The sequence below is a fragment of the Aythya ferina genome (genome assembly GCF_964211825.1).
Source record: "Aythya ferina genome assembly, chromosome: 4".
NCBI lineage: Eukaryota > Metazoa > Chordata > Aves > Anseriformes > Anatidae > Aythya > Aythya ferina.
In genome coordinates this window covers 71,899,619-71,919,297 of record NC_140300.1, presented here as the reverse complement: position 1 = coordinate 71,919,297, position 19,679 = coordinate 71,899,619, and the positions used below count along the sequence as shown (strand labels likewise).

Here is a 19,679-nt window from a genome sequence, read left to right as displayed (position 1 = left end):
GAGGTAGAATTGCAGAAAAAGATGATGTGAGAGGGATGCTGAACTCCCGTGAAGAGTGATGGGGTAGGATCCCTTTCTTTGTAAGCTAAAAAGAAGTTGCTCCTAGCAAGTTTCAGAACAATGTCATCCCCCTGCAATCTCTGTGACTGCAGTATCTGCAAATAGGCAGGTCACTTAACTACTTTCCTCCTTCCTTCCTCCATTCCCCAAATTGTCCTGGAGGCCCTGGCTGTTCTCTTAGCTCAAATAATGTTTGACAGTTCAGTAATAAGACAAAAGACAACCTTCTTTTTTTGTCTTTTTTAATCCAGATAATTTAATACAATAAAGAAGCGGAGACATCAAAGCAAAGAAACTATATACATTGTACAAAGCATCAGGAATCTGTTCTCTTTTCAGAATTTTGACATGTGCTATGTAGTGTGGTTACAGCTATTAAGAAAATACAGACATCTTTCCATGCAGTCCTCTTGCTATTTAAAACAATCATGTGAAATCTGTTTTGATGCTGCACAGAGACACACACGGCTTCATTACTGGCTTTCAGTGAAGGTGGGTAGAATATGTTGGCCTTGTACTTCATTAGAGCGAGAGCAGGGCAGCTAATTCTGAATGAGAGACGTGGATTAGATTTATGACATAGTACAAGTTTTATGTACATAGACTGCTTTCTTCTTTGGTCTTCAGAGCTCTGCTTAACTTCTTTTGAAACACCTTTGATTATCCTTTATTGCCTGGGAGGGTGTTTTCAGAGACTTTCCTGTCCTACACTGTAAGACTTTGGTAGGACTGCTTTTGAGACCTAATATGGAGATGCACAGGATCTATGGTAGGATCCCTCATATTTAGAGGGCAGCGTGTGAGCCTGTGCCACCTCTAATCAGAACAACAGATGGTGACAGGTAGGATAGACCAAGGGTCTAACATCACTCTTAATGTTCAGAAAATGTCTCTCTTATTGACCATGTCCATAAAACCCCTAAGTCCCTATTTACCTTCAAGCAGTTAAAATACATATGAACTCAAATGCAGAAGGCAACATGAGTTAATCACTGCAGGAGGAGGAGATGAGCACTGATATCTGTCTTCTACCATCACTCCAGCTATAACCCTAACTCAGATTTTCAGTTGTGATTGCTCTCTTTGATTGCGTTGGGTGTCAGAGGAATAGCACAACCTTCTTGAAGGCAGGTGAACTGCAGGGGGGCAGCAGCTCCAAAATCCACGTGGAAAATTCTTTAACTTGGGCATGGACAAACAAAAAGAAGGAACAAAAAAAGAAATGTTCAGAGGGAAGTGTCCAACTTTTCCTTTTGAAAGCAGAGTCCAAATTACCGTATTGTCCAAGATGATTATGCTTGGATTGGCAGGGATTCAAGATTTTAGATGGGGGAGAGGTGAGGGGTAGTTTCTGTGCTGTTTTATTCAGAATTTTATAGCTGAAGTGTTTTGCCACACTATGTTGCCTGGTTGTATGTTTAGGTGAAATTGTGCCCTGGGTAAAGCAGGACATGTTATTTCTGTGCTCTTTCCCCTTAAGGAAATGTGAAAAACATTTTTTGCACAGAGAAGTTAATAAAGAGGCAGCGATGATTTCCAAAACTCTGCTTCTTGCTCAGGTGGGAAGGCGAGACAGCAGGCCTGATCTGAAAAATAAACACGCGTTTGTAAAAATAATGTCTGCCTACACCAGGTCAAGGAGCCCTGGGCAAGGTTTCCAAAAGCAGTGCGTTGTATTTGGATCATGAGCTTTCTACTTTGGCAAGAACACCAGTGGGAAACTCAGCAGGGTGTTGTCTACACAGAAGAGATGATCTTCCTTCATCACAGGTGAGACTTGTTCTCCCAAGTATACGTGTAGTTGTGTCTGCCCACACATCTTGATCTATACTGCTGAGTGAAAGCTTTGGAAATAAATGTCCATCAATTATGAGGGCTTCTAATTAGAACAGTAAACGTTTGTGTTCATTTTCCTTTGGGTATGGCCAGTGATGGACTCTCCAAAGAAAGGAGACCATATTTGATATGGTTTACTGTTAGTGTTAGCTCAGAGGTTGGACTAGGTGATCTTGGAGGTCTCTTCCAACCTAGACGATTCTGTGATAAGAATCAGACTTCGTTGCTAACCAATACGTTTTCTTCATCCAAACAATGGATGTTATTGCTATAAAGTGTTGGCTACAGATCCAGGCTAGACATTAGCTGGGGAAAGAGGCATCCTCCAAAGACAAAGCTGTGAACCAGACTGAAGGGATATAAGCAAAGTAACAGCATTGTTTTCATCTTTAATCTGTAGATAGATTCCTGAGATTATTTAGTGCTCTTTTAGCCACCGAAGTTCCCAGTGGAGTCTGATGTGTCTTGCTCTGGTCCAGTCCAGACATTATTACTTAATCGTTTGCATACTCCAGAATGTCACTTGGATTGCTAACCAGACTCTGCTATGCTGTCAGCCGTAATTTCCCCTGGAATAACTACCTTGCAGCGTCCAGATCCGTGTCTTCGTGCGAAGTTCGTTTGTTGTTGCCCAGCGTGGAGAAATTCCAACCACTCCGGCTGGGCTGACGAGGTTTGCAGACAGCACTAGTAACTCCTACGGCAACTCCTACGTGGAGGAGATAGGGTTGTGTGAAAAACATGTTTGTAATCCAGCAGCTATTTCCTACAGAATCGGGGATTTTAGGGCTGATGCATCTCTGTAATTAGGTGAGCCCATACCATCAGACTAAAATGTGTTTCAACCACCAGTCTAAGTGCACAGCTGAACCTAACAGAGCTGAAGAAGGACTTAATGGAAGTGTGCAGGTCAGGACTTAGTGGCTGGAAAATATGCCAAAGCCCAAGGATTGGAAAACACATTTGCTATGCTGCTTTTTTTTGTTGTTGTTTTTAAAGCTGGTAGTGTGGCAAAGCAGTGAATTACAATCACTTGTACCGCATAACTTGGATGCAACAGTTTCTCTTCTATTAAAAATAAATAAATAAATTAACATTTCCAAAAGATAGTTTATACTTTTCAGATGTGACTGGCATTCCAAGCGTAATATTTAATCTGTCAGCAGCTCGTTTTCTTGATGTGTTATGTCATTTTCCGAGTATACCTAGAGAAAAGGCATTAACACTAAAAGTATTCATATTTCATATGCCTCTCTTTATTTTTGTTGTTTCCTTCAGAATAAATATAGTGCAATTTTTATTAATTATGGAGAATTATAATAGTTTTCATAAAATAAGAATCATGTTTTCCATGCATTTGTATGTTGTATGGAGTGAGTTAGGATGCTTTATTGTTACCGTTGGCAATAGGAAGAACAATTGCTCTTTTCATACGAATCAGTCATTATTACTATCAAGCCAAATGCTATGTATTGTGGCAGAGTAACTCTTTGTAAGGATGTGGGTAATGATGCATTGGGGGCAGAAATGAGCAACAAGGAACTGTGGTAAGCTCTGAGCAAGTCCTGTGTTTGAATCCAATCCTTTCAAGTTTTAAGAGTGTTAAAATTGAGTTGTGTGAATGGTGAAGCTGGTGACTAAGACCTGAATTACCTAGCCAGGAGAGAGCATTGCTTTGAAGGGGGAGCTGCCCAGCCAGTGCCACAGAAGATACGTGAGGCCCATGAAGGATCTCGATGTGTTTGATGTGAGCCCACAGAGGAAAAATATCCACCAGCCAAGCGATAGCATAGCATAAACCTGCTGTGAGCACCGTTTGCTCAGCAGTCATGACATTTGTTTGCCTGGCAGGGCTCCGTTTCCAAATGGCTACTGTCTGAAAGTGGACAGATGATCCAGCCTTATGGGGCATAATGCAGAAGATTCTTGTTCAGAGTCTCATCATAGGAGATGTTCGGAGAGGTGAAGATGTTCTTCACAGGGAAGACACTTCAGTCCTCTTCACTAAGCAGAGTGCCTGTGGAGAGGGCATATACATAACAGCAGCGTGTGTATTGGTACAGTTACTACAGTTTCTGAATGGGTAATGCCAAGTGCCTTTGTTTCTCAAGTTAGATTTTTTTTTTTTTTTTTCCCTTCAGGATATGAAATATCTTATGAAAAAGTTCCTGAAACACTGAGCTGTGCCTTTGATACTTCGCTACCGTGGAGCATTAGGATTCCACAGTGCCAAAGTTTAGCTTTGCTTTCAACGTTGCTCGATGGGGTAAGTATTCGTGTTCCCTAATTCAGGATACTGGATTATTTCAGCCTTTGCCCTTAAGAGAGGGGCTCACAGAGAACCCCATGATTCAGGAGGCTCAGGCTGAAGGCACGGTGAGAGCCTCTGAGAGAGAAATAGCACAGGGCATTGCAGAGAAGAAACTCTCAGATGACAGCTCCCCAGCCAGCAAGATGCAAGCGCTGTGTAGCTCACTAGAGGGCGCGTGACCGTGCTGAATAATCCTGAAATTACAGAAATTCTGATGGAGGAGAATAAACCAGGTATAAATCAGACAGAGATGCACTGCAACCAGAAAACTTGCAGTCTGCTTCTTTCAATTGCTAATTTGACTTTAAAAAAACATTTAGACCAGTCTTTCAGTCTCTGTTATCATCTCTGCATCCATTTTATCCAGTTCTTTGTTCTTACCTTAATATTTTCTTTCCTTAATATTTCTCCAGGGGGTGGGGAGGGAAATGCAGATACCATACTGATCCACTTCCTTATGGAAGCTGCCAGAATAAGCAACTCAGATATTCCCCGTAAGTATTTCAGAATATCTAGCATTTCTATTTGCAACCACTTAATCTTGTACACATGTTAAAGGAAATCAATTTTTAAAAAACAATTATATTAGGTTTTAGTTTTCTGTAGGCGATCAAACCTAGAGGGCCTGGTGACTTTTAATATATGAGCTATTCTTCTACCTCAGAGCTTTTAAATGTAGAGGCATTTGGGTCAGTTGTTTTCATCTGCTGTATAAACAAGCCTTAAATCTCCTGAATTTCCTAAGTATTTCCAGTTGCTTTCAATTTGGGGGGTTAAAAAGGCATAATCCAGTAAGCCTAGCAGAGCTGCTTTCCCCCTCCTTTTTCTGTTGCATCTCGAATTATGCCTGAGTGCAAAGCCATTTGTCATCTGCAGCTGTGGCAACTTCCAGCGAGGGGATGCAGGTATTGCACCGACTGGTAAAGCAAAGAGTAAATAAAATATGGCAGAAGACGTTGCTTTAGAAGCCCTGCGTCAAGACCTGGGCTTCTTCACCCAGGTTTTGTTTTTAACTCCTGCTCGTACTGGTGCAAACAGAGCTTGTTTGAGTGGTAGCCTGTGTTGTTCCTAAACATTGCCCTTCATCTCCTAGCTCCAAGAGCTACATCTGAAAGACAGCAGGCAAAAAATGACCAGCAGTTCTATTGGATGTAGCAGCGAAGACTCCTGCAGAGGGTCTCTGTAACTTCACTGCTTGCTGGGGCTGTTGCATCTCCCTTTGGTGTCCATCCAGGCACGGTTTTACGGGGAAAAGAGCATTGTGCATCTGCACAGATAACGTTAAAAACAGGGGGGAGATGAAAAGCTGTGCTTTGGATGGCTAAAAACCAGAGGAGGTTATCTGTCCTAATCGTTCCTTGAGGTTCTCTTTGCAAGTAGAGCCTATAAAAAGCCTCTGAAAGATGATACGGCTGCGGCAGAGGAGAGTAGATAACACTATGGCTTTAATTACAGTGCAAAAGACATAAAGCACAAGCATATGAAAACTAAACATCCATTGACTATCTGCTCCTCCCTTATCCCTCATCTGTAGGTTCAGACTATCTCGTTTGGGCCAAAACCGGCGATGTGTGTGCCTCAGGCTGCAGCCTAGTGCCTGGAGGTGGCCTGATGTGGCACTGCCACGTCTTGGCTTAGCCACATCCACGGTCTGGAAAAGGGCCTATAAACTTGTTTAGTGTGGCCAGGTGATGGGGCAGCAGCAACGTGAAATAAGAGCGCCCTGGGAGAGGGGGACAGGCGCCATGCAGCCTCCGAGAAGCTCGTTTCTCGTGTGACAAAAGCCCGTGGGCAGTTCTCCCACTCGTCTGCACCGAGACAGAAAGCAGCTGGGTTGAAGTTGACGCATTTCGAGACAGTACGTGAAAGAGGGACGGGTGCCAGCCACTCCCTAAACTACCTTACGGTTTGACTCAGGGAACACAGCGAGCTTAAATCCATTCAGCCTTCATTAAAGAAAAAAAAAAAGGGAGGGGGATGGAGGGAGGCAGTTGGCTCTTGACTGAAGAAAACCGAACAAGATGTATCAAACAATTTTTTCCAATATTGTTTCCCTTATTAAAGAACGGCCCCGCTCGGCATCTGCCATGAAGATTGGGATGGTGGGTTGAGATCACACTGAAAGTCAGGGTGGCCTACATCAGAAAAGTTGCATTTCACAGAACATTTGCTATTGATATGTTGGGAAAGTGTCAGACTTGTGGGAGGACTGGAGAGTATTTGCATGATACATTAATAAGAAACAGTTTGGTATACCAGATTACTAAAGCATGGTTAATTTTGAAGCCAAAACCCACACATTCTTAACTTTGTTTCCCAGCTTCAGAGCCAGGATACTCGCGTCTTGTACAGGAACTGGAGCGGTGTTCTTTGAAAGCACACCCAGCGCTCCGAAAATCCCCAGCTGAGCTAAGGGCACAGCGCAGAGGCGTCACGCGGATGTTATTTTAAGCCGTAAGGCAGCAATGTCAGTGCACTTGATAGCTTCATTTGCAGCACGTGTGGTTGCAGAAAGCAGGTTACGTACGCTCCTGCTCTACGAGCGGCACTTCGTTTGTCTCGGGGAGCTGGTGTCTGACAGGCGGCCTCCGAAACAGGTTTCAGAAAAGGTTTCAAGAGACACGAGGACACACACTGCTCCCCTTTGGTTTGCAGAGGTTTTACATTTAGTATTGACAAAGTATTCCCCATTTCTAAGATCACCTAAGGAATTACAACTAGAGTAAATTAAATGTGGTGTAAGTGTAATCAACGTGATCAGAAAATGATTCAGGCTCCACCTCGAAACCCGGTGTGACATCAGTGTTGCTGCAGAATAAGAAGGTTATCAAATGCTGCTGCAATTGGCTAGGCATCTGTAAATTCAGTGTTTAGGAACAGAACGGTAACTTTTATAATATTATAGTCAACTCGTGCACATGTGTGTGAGAGCTTCTAATCACCTTGATTTATTTTTTTTTCCCCAGGAGGAAATATTCTCTCCTGGGCACTGACTGCATGATATCAGGCAGCGGCTTTTGCTGAGTGAGTACCTACCACTGATAGTAGCCACCTGGATTGTGTAACTGGTTTGTAAGTGACTCTGCTGGGCACAGGTGGTAGCGAATGCAAAGTCTCTTAGCCTGTACACAAAATAGTCACAAAATAGTACCATGCAAGTTGGGAAGGGGTTATTTCCACAAAGATGTTTCCTGCTCCTGTCCCTGTAGTGCTGAGTTGCTGGTCATCTGTAAACCAGTGCAGACAGAGATAACAGAAAAGACGTGAAGATCTTTTAAATACATCTGCTAAAAAATAATACAGATATAGTAACAGTAAATCCGTATTAATTTCACTTTGCTTATAGAATTCCCACGAAGAACCTTCTCTCGCTCAGAGTTTTAGGTAAAGTAGCATGGGTTTTATCACAAGAGTATGCTTGTGATATGTGGATATAAATATCTATATATATTTTATTACACTTAAATTAGAAAATTAACATCAGAAATGATGCCTTGGTTTAATAAGAAACTGTATGTAGAAACTAGCACTTTATTTTTCTTTCTTCATCACCTCCTCCCTGATCAGTGTTGCAGACTATTTATTGCTATTTGGTGAAAATCCCTCACCAAGAAAAATTAAGAATATCCTAGCACGGCAGCAAATAATTTTCATTGTAAAATTAGGAAGATAGTGTTGGCCAGACATATGGCGTGGGATGAAAGAAGTATAAAAGAAGTGATGTGTTCTTTGTACAGAGGCAGTCAGAGCCAAGCCTAAGCAGATACCTAGGAATTTAAAATTCAAGTTTTTAAAATGAAAATGTTCAAAATTCATCAGTGTGATGAAAAAAAAAAAAAAAAAAAGTCATTGTAATAAGCTGCAGGTTTGACATCTTGGGGTAGTAAAACCTATTATAAAATATCCATAAAAATCCCTAGATTATTTTCTCATTTACTTCTTCCTCTTGACTCTACTTGCACCTTTTCCCTTTCCCTATTAATTTTTGCTCTGTTTCTCATCGTGTGAGTTCTGTTCTAATCATTACCCATTTGTTCTCTAATTGCTGGTACTTTATACGATTCTGAGGTGGATAATAACACCTTTTCTTGCAGTGAAGTGTTTCTACAGGGATTCAAAATCATTACTGAATTGGGCAATATGAGCCATTTCAGTACCTATTATGTCAGGATGCAAGTTAATATGGTGAACTATGAACTAATGGTTCAAGCCTCTAGGGAACCCAAAAAGATCTAGCCTGGGCTGAAGGAATCAGAAATATGAAATGAGAGTCATCCTAAAACTTAACATTTCAGTGTTTCCATCAATTCATTGTGTTTTTCTTTGAAAAGAAAATAACAAAAAAAGGAAAATCAAATTCCAAGATCAAAGTCCACATAGTTTCTACACACAAGCTAGCATTTCATCTAGATTATAACATGTAAATAAAGTTGCAGCTTGCTCCTAAGACATAAAAAGCAAAGGTCAGATGATGGAAATAAAGGGAAAAACATGTAAGTCTGTTTGTTCTGCATTTCTTGGCAGCTAATCCGCTCAGTATTCTGGTCCTTGTTATGCAGAAAAATAGAGCTGCCTATTGTGGATACCAGCAAAAAAGGCAAAGGACCAGTTCTGTTCCTCTTGGAACTCCATCAGTGTCCATGGGCTTAAACCACAAGTTCCTTTGGCAGGGGTCTTCGAGTCACTGCTTGAGGTTTGGGTGCTAAATTCTTCCAGCAAGGCTCGGAGGGGTGATCTGCTGAGTAAGGCTGGCAAAAACAGTCCCGTTAACTCTTTCGGCTGGAAGAATCTGGGCCACCGCAGGCCCTGGAGCACAGCACTAGGAAGAGCCAAGCTTTGGGATGGAAGCTTAGGCTGAGGTTTACATAGTTATTGTCTTTGAATTACCAAACACCAGAGTGGGAATAAATTTAGATGCTCCCTGGGGTATTTGTGTTTTGAGCAGTGAAGCAGGCTCCCTTCTCTCTATCGCACTTGGCTGTGCACCAAAGAGAATAGGATCTCCTTCCTTCCCCTTCAGATCGATTTTGTCTTCTCCTTGTGCTGAGAGGAAAGGGGGAAAACCACTGCAACCAGAAAATGGAGAATAAATGCGTGTGCAAGAGAAAAACCCCAACGCATTCTCCTTATCTGCAGCTACTGAGCTTCGCAGTTGCTCTCCATCACTCGTGCAGCTGGCTAGGAATGCAGCCCGCATAGCTCACTGAATGGCTACCTTAATCTTGCCCTCTCAGAAGATAATATGTAGAAAAAAAATAGTGCCATAATTCTCGACTTTGCTACTATTTGGTTTGCCAGCCTTATAGGCAGCACCATTAAACCAGTATGGATCGGACCTCTTTTTTTCTGTCTGCTTCCAACAGGCAGAGCAAAGAGATGGGTTGTCTTTGGCACTGTCTTGAAGTTTATTTTGTCTGATGAGTGGGATACTTCTTTGCTCTTTTCCCACTTTGGGGAAAATTGCATATAGGATGTTATTTCTCTTCACAACAACCATCACATCCCCTGGAAAGCACACCTCTACAGGTGATCAGAGACCAGCCTTTATGTCAGCATTTCAATGGAGAAACTGTTCCAAATGAAACAAATCAGAGAAAAAAAAAATAACCCAAGAGATGAAACCCACTTGCGAATATCAAATACTTCAAATATTTTTTCAAAGTTACTTATTGTTTAGACATTTATTTTATATATATATATGGTAGATTATTGTATACATGTGAGGATAAAAGGATTACATTGATCAGAAATGACCTTTAGAACATTATGTCATTAAGAACAGAAATGGGATGTCCCTTATTTAGGACAATTGTTTTTAAAGTCTACATTTTTTTTTCAGAGAATGCAACCCAGTTGGAGGGGAACTTCGAAAGTGATACTCTTATTTTATGAGACCCTTATTTTATCAACTAGAGTCGTATTAGGCTGCTAGTAGGATTGATTTTGACTCTATTTAATGAACTGAACATTCAGCTTAAATTTTTGTATTGTGGCTAAGTATCATGTTATCAGGTATCATGTTATCCCCTCATTCTGTGGCTGTGTACTAGAAAAAACTTGCAGGAGTTTACGTTCTAGAAGACTTGTCTCTTTGTCTTTGAGTAGTTGTCTTAAATAAAGACAAGGAGTAAAACTGAGCAATCGTACGGAGAAGTAAGCAACCTTCCCCATCTCACTTTTAGGCAAAGCAGAGTCTACTCTTTTTCTGAAAGTGAGATTTTTTTTACACCCTTGTGGATACAATGTCCTAGCTCCAGAAGCATTTGCTTAAGTCAGGTTTGCAAGCCAAAGCAATATGTTTACAGCTGCTGTTTTATATGCTTGACACAGAGTCCTCAGATGCGACTGCATTTATCAGAAAGCACGAGATAAACATAATAAATAGCAATCGGCTTTCTCAGTACTTATTATAGCTAAGGTTGCACAATGATTTCCATTCTAATTCCCTTTTCGACCTCAGAATTTTCTGCTGCCTTCATTCCTGAGAAGGGAATTTTCCTTACAGTTATTTTTCTTCGGAAAGTTTGAGTAATTCGGCTCCAATATTGCCAAGAATATCGCAAAGAAAATGGGTGTACGTAGAATGGCTAATTATAAGTATTTTTATGGTTTTAACAACCCTCCAACATACGCAGCTGCGGGGAGGGACGCTGAAATTTAAGCTATTTCCATATCAAGACAAGCATCTTTCTGGGCTACCACAAGTTCGTGTCTGTGTGCGCGCGTCGGGCTCCTCTGGAAAACCTCGTGCTGGGCACTGAGCTGTGTCGTGCTGGGGCTGGAGCCTGACCATTGCTGCTCCAGGTGCGTGAGACCCACATCTTTTGCAGCTTTGCTGACACCTTTCCGTGTGGACAGCACCTCCTCCCCTCCGCTTGGTGCCAAAACACCTGCTGCCTCGGCTGTATGCGGTGCCGTGATGTATCAAAGAGTTTTTGGAGAAAATAATCAAATAGCTTAAAATAATTGTAATTGACTGGTTATTGTATTTGGCAATGCTGGTCAGTAATTACTATTTTTGGTGGTCTGGGATTTGTTTCCCTCTGCTTTTGTCATCCCCTCAAGAAATCGGTGATTCCCCCTCCGAAGGGTTAATGGTCATCAGCGGGGCTGATTGAAATCCCGAACCGGGAGTGACCGAGCCAGTCGCACCCCGTGTCATTAATTAACTGTGACACTGTCCTGGACTGTTTTAATCAAGAAAAGGAGTTATTTATGAGGAATAACAATAACATTCAGTACTCATCTTTTTGGAAAAAAAGAATCAGCAGGAGCAAAAATCATAAATACGGACTTCAAAACAGCTTTATGGCATCCTTCGCCTTCCTGCGCATGACGAGCATGGCGTTAGGGATCGGACCCAAAAAAGCAAGACTCCAAGGCTGGGATATTTGTCCCTGTTTCCGTGGCCGGGGCCACACGCTGCGAGCCTGCCTCTCTCCGGGCTGCGGCCGTGCCTCCTGCTGAGGCTCTTGCACAAGCGGCCGCGCTTGCCGGCGGTTTTGGGGAGCCGGGAACCTTTAGGGGGAGAGGTGAGCTGGGGCCTCTCGATGTGGCTGGGCTGCTCGGAAATTGGTGGCGAGCCCCTGCTGGGGCTTGTTTGTGGTGGCAGCTCAGCGAGGAGCGATGCTGCGGCCGTGCTGCCGCCGCCAGCACCCCTCTACGTGGCCCACAAACCCTGCTGGTAGCGTGTGCTGCGGTGCGGTGCTCGGGGATGCGCCAAGCAGGCCAGCTCTCAGGGCAGCAGATCTCACCCTGGCCTTAAAATGCTGGTGGAAACACGGCTTGAGCTCTAAAGAGTGCTTCCCCTGCTGCTAGTATGGAATTATCACCTGGGAAGAAGGGCTTCGTGGTGCCCATAGACTGCATTAATGTGCACTTTTGGAGCTGACACCCATTTGTTGTGCTTTTTGGGGGTATTGCACACCCCAACAAGTCCTCCGGGCACTTTTCTGGGGCTGCAGTCCCAGCACACGAGGCGTTTGGGGCAAATGCCACAGCAGGGGCTCCCTTCACCCTTTGTCCCCACCCGATGCCCAGTTCCTGCACCCTCTTCACAAAGGCAGTGGAAAAAGAAAGAGGTAAACCCAAAATGCACCCCCACAGAGAGATGAGGACAGAGGGCAGGAAGGAACTCCTAAAATATACTTCTTAAAGTAAAATGATGTACTGTTGAGCTACAGTCTTAGAAAAACTCGCTATTGCTCGATAGCCCTGATAGCATTTTTTTTAATTTTATTTTTTTTTTTAAGTAAGAAATTAAATAAAGCACAGAGTAGGCCCCAGGGGCAGTGCTAAAGGAGATTTGGCCATATCCAAGCTGCGAGAGTTGCTGTAAGGGGCAATGGAAATTCAGTGCAGCTGGTGAACCTAAAAAATAATAACAAAAAACAATACACCTCTATGTCAGGGAAAGTTTTTCATACAACAAGGATCCCAAAGTGCTTTATACAGAATTAAAACCAGATTTAATTTGAAGAACAGGTAATTTTGTTTATTTAAGGGAAAGAAAAACATAGGACGTTAGGCTGAACCAAGGCTGGTATAAATCAAAACCAGTTCAATTGAAGTCAAGTGACTTAAAATATAGTTGCTATAAAGTAGGCAGGATTATAATCTGGCCTGCAATATTCTGCAATTGCAGTGTATAATTCTGGCCCTTTGGAGGAGGTCTGGTAAAGGATCTCCTAATTTTATTGTATTTTGGTTTTGTCCTTGAATTGAATATATTAATTTCTTATCTTCATTTATTTATTGCCTTTATCTTCATTTCTGCTAGATTTTTCCCCCAAACAATTCATTTCAAATAAAAGTTTCAGAGGAAAATGGAAAAAAAATGAAGAGAAAAAAAAAAAAAAGGTTACTCATCTTTTCCATGTCTTTCCCACCCACATGAAATCCCCTCTTCTGCCTCCTAATAAACATAGGGGAAAAAAAAAAAAAAAGAAAAAAAGGCTGCAATGGATCTAGTTGGATCAATGGATCTAGTCCTGGACAAAAATATAAAAGGGGGGGGACACAACTTCATACAGAAAAATGTATAGCAGAAAATCAATTAAAATTTTGATGATTCTCAATGAAAATATGAACACATGGAAATACTTTTTTTTGGCCATTTTTGATTTTGGCAAGAGAAAGTGGTGAAACTGGAAAAACTATACGAAAATCTTTGTTTGTTTAAGGCCACTCAATTCTTTCCGTTAAATTTTTAAGTGTAATTAAACACCAAAGCATTTGTAAATCAGAAATGTGTTTGGAGCACTGAAACCTCCAACATTTTTGCAGGGTATGAGCGTCTATTTTGGCTATAAGTACAAGCTTCGTTGTGTCTCTTCTGTTTATGGAAGCAAATAAGACAAAAGGCAAGCCTCCTTTTCTTATACAAGGCACATTAATTTATCTGAGGAGAGATACGAAGGCATAGTTGCATGCTTATGTGTTTTAGAAGTTGTTCATGTCGCTGAAATTCTAGGTCGTAGCACATAGTAGTCATACATCTGGAAAACAGGGATGCTCCTTGAGATTTTTGCCTCCGTGCCATTTTATTTGAGTAGATGTTGTCAAGTAATTCTGCCGTTAAAGGACGTGACTGAGGCAATGAGGAGCGTAGGAAATCCACAGCCAAGTTTGGAAGGATGCATTTGACCAGGCTGAAGCATGGGCTAAATACTGATTAAAAGTAAAAAAAACAAAAACAAAAACAAACAAAACCAACAAAATAGCAATTATCTTGTTTCTCTGAGTACTACCTATCCTTACCACACAAGAACTGTGGTAGCAAACCCGACTTGTAGTTACCATCAGGGAAGGGAAGGGCCCCCCCGACTGATTAACTTCATCCTTAGCTGAATCCAGCCTGATTAAAGGAATGAGTTTGGGCATCTGCTTTTAAATATCTGAAAAGATGTGATCGTTCCTACCCCATTTTCTTCACATTTCTGTAGGGTATGTTTTTTTGGGGGACTTTCTGATTTACGTCAAGGGATTTGGGATGCAGTTTGCTATTTATGTTTATTAAGTAATGTTAATGTTTATGTTTGTTAAGTAATGTTAATGTTAAGTAATTAATGGATATTATCTTTAATTTAGACACAGTACGCTTACAGTCTGGTCCTTTTAGGTGCTGCGTGGCTCTTTTTAATACCACACATGTCCATTTATTTCAAGAAGAGCTGAATGGTACTCGCATGAGGTCATCATTTGTGTTTTTTTATTGTCATGGATTCTCTTTGTGTGCCTCATCAGCTTATTTTGTTCTCTTTGTAATCCTCCCTTAGTCGAGGCGACTTTGGTGGTCAGTGCTCCATTGCTGACTTACACATTTCTCTTGCTTCCTGTGCAAAAGAAACACGGGTGGATTTTTTTATTTTATTATTATTATTATTTTTTTTAGAGAGCGTCCATCACAGCCAAAATGCCAGTGTGTGGTCCTGCAGCCCAGAACGCAGCAAAACCTGCAGAAGCTGTATTTTTGTGAATTTGTTACCAGCCACGAAGCAGGACAGGTCAGCGCTAAGGCTCCGCCGTCACACCTATGGGGAATGCCAGGAAGAGGTGAGAGCTACAGCTCGTGCTGGCCCCAGCAAGAACACGAAATGTGGCTACGTCAGGCGGTGACAGCAGTAAGAGGAAATTCGGGATTGATGACAAATCTGGGAGCTGTCACCGCTTCGTGTCTCCCCATCTCAGCATGAGCCTGCCTGGGTGGGTGGGTGGGTGCTCGTGTGTGTAGGCAGCTCACGTGCATCCGTGTGGGCTGGGTGCTGCTCTGTGGATGCTCTTCTGCAGATTGTGGTGGTGGTGTGGATCACGGCCAGCTCTTGATGAAATTATCTCTTGGAGCTTTTCCTGCGGCCCTGCGAGCTGCTCGCGCTGCCTTTGGGGCTTGGCAGGGCTGAAGCACAGGGAGGGCTAGGTGTCAAAGGCCAAGTCAGAAACAATCGGAAAGGACTGGCTTTTATTGCTGCCTTGTGCGATTGCAAATTGCTTTCTGAACTTCTAGGCACATTCCCTTACAAATGTTGTCAGGAATTATTAGAGATGAAGACAGAGTTGTAATTTACTGAAGGCTGAGCAAAGATGGAAAAAGGAAACGGCTGTGAGGAAGACAAATGCTCTAATTTGACTTAGTTGCTACTTCTTCCTCCTTGCAGATATGAGTGCAGGAAAAAGCGAAATTTAAACTCAGAAAATTACTTTTTTTTTTTTTTTTTTTTCAGAAATTAAGGCTCTAATGAGATTGTTTCTAACTTCATAACCAGTAAAGGTGAGCTCATCTGATACTTGGGTGACAGCAAGCACCATACCCTGTAGAACAATTTAAAATCCAGTTGGGAGCTGGCTTTACCCCAGCCCTGCTGGCTTTGCCCCCTGTGTCCGTCACCTTTCTCTTCCCCAAATCAGGTGGTGCTGGTGCTGTGGCACCGGGGGTGACAGCCACCCAGGTGATGGGGCTTGAGGGTCGGCCACCAGCTGGCAAAATTTGGGGAGCCCGGGCAGCAGCCAGCTGGGTACCCGAGCATCTGTGGCCCCACCAGGCTGAGGTGGGAGCTGGGGGAGATGAGCAGGGTGTCCCCCCCGGGCTGGGGGTGCCTATAAAAATCCGGGGGGCAGCGAGCAGCTGCTGGACTCTGCCCCCAGCCCCGTGGCCCTGCCGTGGGTGGGGGACAGCCCCTGGGGTGTGCTGCCTGCCCTGGGGTCCCCTGCACACCCCAAGCCCCTCGTCCCACAGCGGTGACGGGCTGGAGGAGGAGGAGGAGGAGGAGGAGGAGAAGGAGGAGACCGTGCGCTTTCGCTCCCACTGTTTGCAGAGGCTGAGGCAGAAGACAGGAAAAAAAAAAAAAAAAAAAGGAGGAGGGGAATAAAAAGTAAAGAGAGGGGGAGAGAGAGAGTGAAAGAAAACGAAGCCCAGCTTCTGCCGGTGCTGCTCGGATTGGATCTGGTTTGAGTTTCCTCTCTGCTGGCTTGTGCGGCGAGAGAGGAGGAGAGGGGGAAGGCGCTCGCTCGCTCGCTCTGCCTCTGAAGCTGGAGCAAACGTGCTGGGGGCTGCGCTGGCGGGAGCTGCCCGGGCGCAGTTGCCTCACAGCTTGTTGCTCGCTGGCACTACAGAATTGCCTGGACTTCTCAAGGACCCGGAGGAAAAAGCCACCACTGCACAGACCCGATAGTTGCTCAGTGCCTATAGACTTGACACCTATTTTTATTTTATTTTATTTTTTTTTTCTTCCAGGGGAGTTCTTTTTTTTTTATTGCTTTTCTCCCGTCTCTCTCAGAACAGCACTTCCCTGAGTGCGGGGCTGTGAAACCCGTTGCCTTATTAGCAGCTGTGAGAGAGATTTTTTCGAACCTTTTTACACCTCTCTTTTCTTTTACTTTGCCTTAAAAAAAAACAAAACAAAACAAAACAAAAACAAAAAGAAAGAAAGAAAAAGAAAGATAATCCTTTTGGGGGGAGGGGAGATGATCATGCTGATGTGGAATAAGTGCTCCTGCTGTCTCCTCTTACTAGCCGCGGTCCTGATCGTGGAGAGCTCCCAGCTAGACAGCTCCAGCGCCAAGGTGAACTCCATCAAGTCCACCCTGATGGGGGAGGCTCCAACTCAGGCAACCAACAGATCCGCAGGCATCCACCAGGGACTGACGCTTGCTAGCAGTAAGAAGGGCAAAATGCTAGAGCAGATGAGAAAACCTCCCAAGCACTATCACCGGCAAGGAGAGGTAGGACATCGCTTCGTTGCTCGAGTGTCTGTCCGTCTGCGTGCTATATGCAAAGAATTGCTCGTCCCCCTCTCATGTTGCTTGCAAAGTTTTACTGTATTACATTGATTAATTTATTCATCCGGGTTGTCTGGGACAAGGTCATCTCAGAAGAGGCTTTGGGAGCTTTGCAAGTGGTAGCTGGAAGGTTTTAAAACCTTTAGTTTTTCTCTGTCGGATCAGTAACTGATGAAAGAAAGAGTAATCTAAAGAAAATCATCTTCAGTATTTCTTTGTTTGGATCCTTCAAAGGGTTGCTGGAAGTAAAGGAAGAAATTTCTTGTTAACTCTAAGACGCTGAATAAATTGAATTTGAATAGGTGAGGAAAATTTGACCGTAAAGTGGACGTGGCGTTTCCAGTGGCAAAAGAAATCTGCTTTTAAAAATCCCTCCTAGGAAGTTAATCTCTGAGGTGTTTCTCCATGTGAGAACGAGAAGTCATGCTGTCCCAGTGGTATCGGTCTGGGCACATTCATTTGCTTAATATGACAGAAAATAAATTCCAGGTTTCTCGTCTCCAGTACGCTCCAGTGGTTTTAGAAGTTCCGTGCGCTTATATCCAGATGAGATAAGCAGGGAGTAACAGCCCTGAACGCGAAGTCTGAGTGTAAGGAGAAAATGAAAGGTTGTGGGAACCTTATGAAAAAGGAGAACCTAACATGCTCGTGAACTACAGAGTCTTCTTGTCTCTCTAGCCTGCTTTGAAATTTGGAAGCCTGATAGGAAATGTTCTCTCAACTCTGTTTGTGGTAACCCATAAAGCAGTATTTTAAGCCATCAGTCCTCCGATTCTCCATCAAGCCTCAGCTTGGATGGTATGAATGTTGCTCTTGAAGGAGGTAGGCTACTTCAGAAAAATACAGATTACTTATGATCGGGTATTATTAGTACCTCAAAAGACAGCTGCTTTTCATAAGCAACAAACAGTGTTAGCAGCAAGGGAGCTGCCAGCATTCAGCACTAAAGAGGCAAAATACTCGGTGCCTTAAGGGTCTCTGTCTTGCCCACATTTTCCTTAAAGCAGCAGAGAAGCTGCAACTTCAAGCAACCCCCTAAATTCATTGCAGTGCTTCACATCAGCTTCCTAATAATTGGATGTTATCATTTGGGTTTGTGTGCAGGCATAATAACAGGGGTGGTAGCTTTGGGGTTTGCGTGGGAGAAATTTGTTTTTAAACTTCTCCAAGCTTTCTTTTCCCTAACCACCCAATTGTTTTATAATTCACCCAGAATCTGGTCGCCTCTCCTTACCTCTGAGCAAAGTTCAGTAACAGATGCTGCGCTGCAGTTTCATGTTACTGAAGTACTGCCTTCTTTCTTCGTGCATGTTGTAATAATTATTATGCTAAATCACCTAGAGGAAATACAGGAGCGTGGCACGCTTTATTGTATGTTCTCCTTGGGTTTTCTTTTGTTTTCTGTGTACAGCCCCAGGCACGATGGGAACTTTTTGCCTTTGGGAGAGGTCCTGCCACCCTTCCCCATCCTTCCCTCAGTGGGTATTCGGTACAATGATGAGGATGATTGAGTACGACTTGTCTAGTTCCTGGAGAACAGGTTGTACTGCCCATCAGTGGCATCTCCAAGATTTGACCCTAGCTTGCCAATCTGAGCTGTTGGATTTCTAGTTATCGGCATGAACGCACAAGTCAGAGACAAAACTGCAAGTTTCTGTAATGGTAGAAGAGTTGGCAGGCATGGTAGGACATCCCGTTTGTAGCCCTTACCATGTTTTCACCTGTGGGAGCCTCTTTCTGCCATCCTCCCCTGAGCAAACCCCCTGAAGGATCAGACGCCTCACCTCCTGTCCAGGGCTGTCAGTGCTGCTTCCACTCTCTCTGTGCTGCGTGGGCTCACACCAGCGTGCACCAGGAAAACGACTCAGACTCGCTAGCAGTAATTGTAGATATTATTTTTGACCCTAAACCTGAAGCAAAATAGTTAGCACAGAATTGCAGTAAAAAGAAGGAAAAAAGACAGTAGTTGCTTTTGTGGCAGGACTTTATCTCTGGCGATGCTTCCAGTTGCAGGGTTGGTAAGCCGCTGTGTTTTTACAATGGTCTCACAAGTGGTTTCAACCACTTAAGACATGACATTGTGATAATTTTTAGAAGTTGCTCTCTTAGTAGGTTAGTTCTTGATTTGTTAAGGTGATGGGACTTTGTATTGAAGTTTCATATTGCCATTTGTCAAGAGTAGAGCTGCCTACGCTTTTCTTTCCCAAACAGTCTTTTGCAGTAATGGAATTTATAAAACATCAGAAATGGAAGTACTTTTCCTATCTCCGTGCCATGAAATAGTGAGTTGAGTACCTTGTACAATTGGAAATAATTTCACTAAGGACCAGGGCCATGCAGCTTCAAGCCAAATTAACAGGATTTTGCACGGGCTGTTGTGACAGCGCTGAGGTGTGCCTTGAGCTCTCTGCTGATACGTGCGGTGGGAATCGGAGGACTCTCACCGAAACTACTGTGAGGACCAGAGGATCATCAGCCTGCAACCTGTTTATTCATTTAGTTTGGTAGCCTAACACGCTTTCAGAGTGCTTCTTTAATACGTTAATGCCACATTTTCAATTCCGTTAATTTGTAGGACTAGGAGCAACTTGGGAGTCTTTAATCAGCTATAAATCAACGGATACAATAGTTCATGGCTTATCTGGAGTGTTGATGTATTTCAGCTGGTGGTTACAGTGCTGCTGCCCAGAAAAGGAAG

General features: G+C 43.3%; 1 protein-coding gene and 1 long non-coding RNA gene across 8 annotated transcripts in view; both read left to right on the top strand.

The window, feature by feature from the left end:
- LOC311435597 overlaps positions 1-4,163 on the top strand; it is a 62,602-nt gene extending 58,439 nt beyond the window's left edge. The window contains exons 1-3 of one of the 3 annotated variants that reach the window (XR_014692256.1): positions 332-552; positions 1,620-1,830; positions 4,038-4,163. This is a non-coding gene — a long non-coding RNA (uncharacterized lncRNA). Of the gene's footprint in view, positions 1-331; positions 553-1,619; positions 1,831-4,037 lie in introns of those variants that run through there. The other 2 variants (XR_014692254.1, XR_014692255.1) reach the window with 2 other exon arrangements.
- A 481-nt stretch (positions 4,164-4,644) lies between these two features.
- DKK2 (dickkopf WNT signaling pathway inhibitor 2) overlaps positions 4,645-19,679 on the top strand; it is a 52,884-nt gene continuing 37,849 nt past the window's right edge. Inside the window, exons 1-5 of one of the 5 annotated variants that reach the window (XM_084518284.1) lie at positions 4,645-4,701; positions 7,174-7,231; positions 14,601-14,761; positions 15,427-15,473; positions 16,716-16,924. In XM_084518284.1, coding sequence (XP_084374410.1) covers positions 16,790-16,924 — 135 coding nt within the window. In that variant the 5' untranslated portion in view covers positions 4,645-4,701; positions 7,174-7,231; positions 14,601-14,761; positions 15,427-15,473; positions 16,716-16,789. Of the gene's footprint in view, positions 4,702-5,742; positions 6,066-7,173; positions 7,232-7,575; positions 7,592-14,600; positions 14,762-15,426; positions 15,474-16,120; positions 16,925-19,679 lie in introns of those variants that run through there. The other 4 variants (XM_084518281.1, XM_084518282.1, XM_084518283.1 and 1 more) reach the window with 4 other exon arrangements.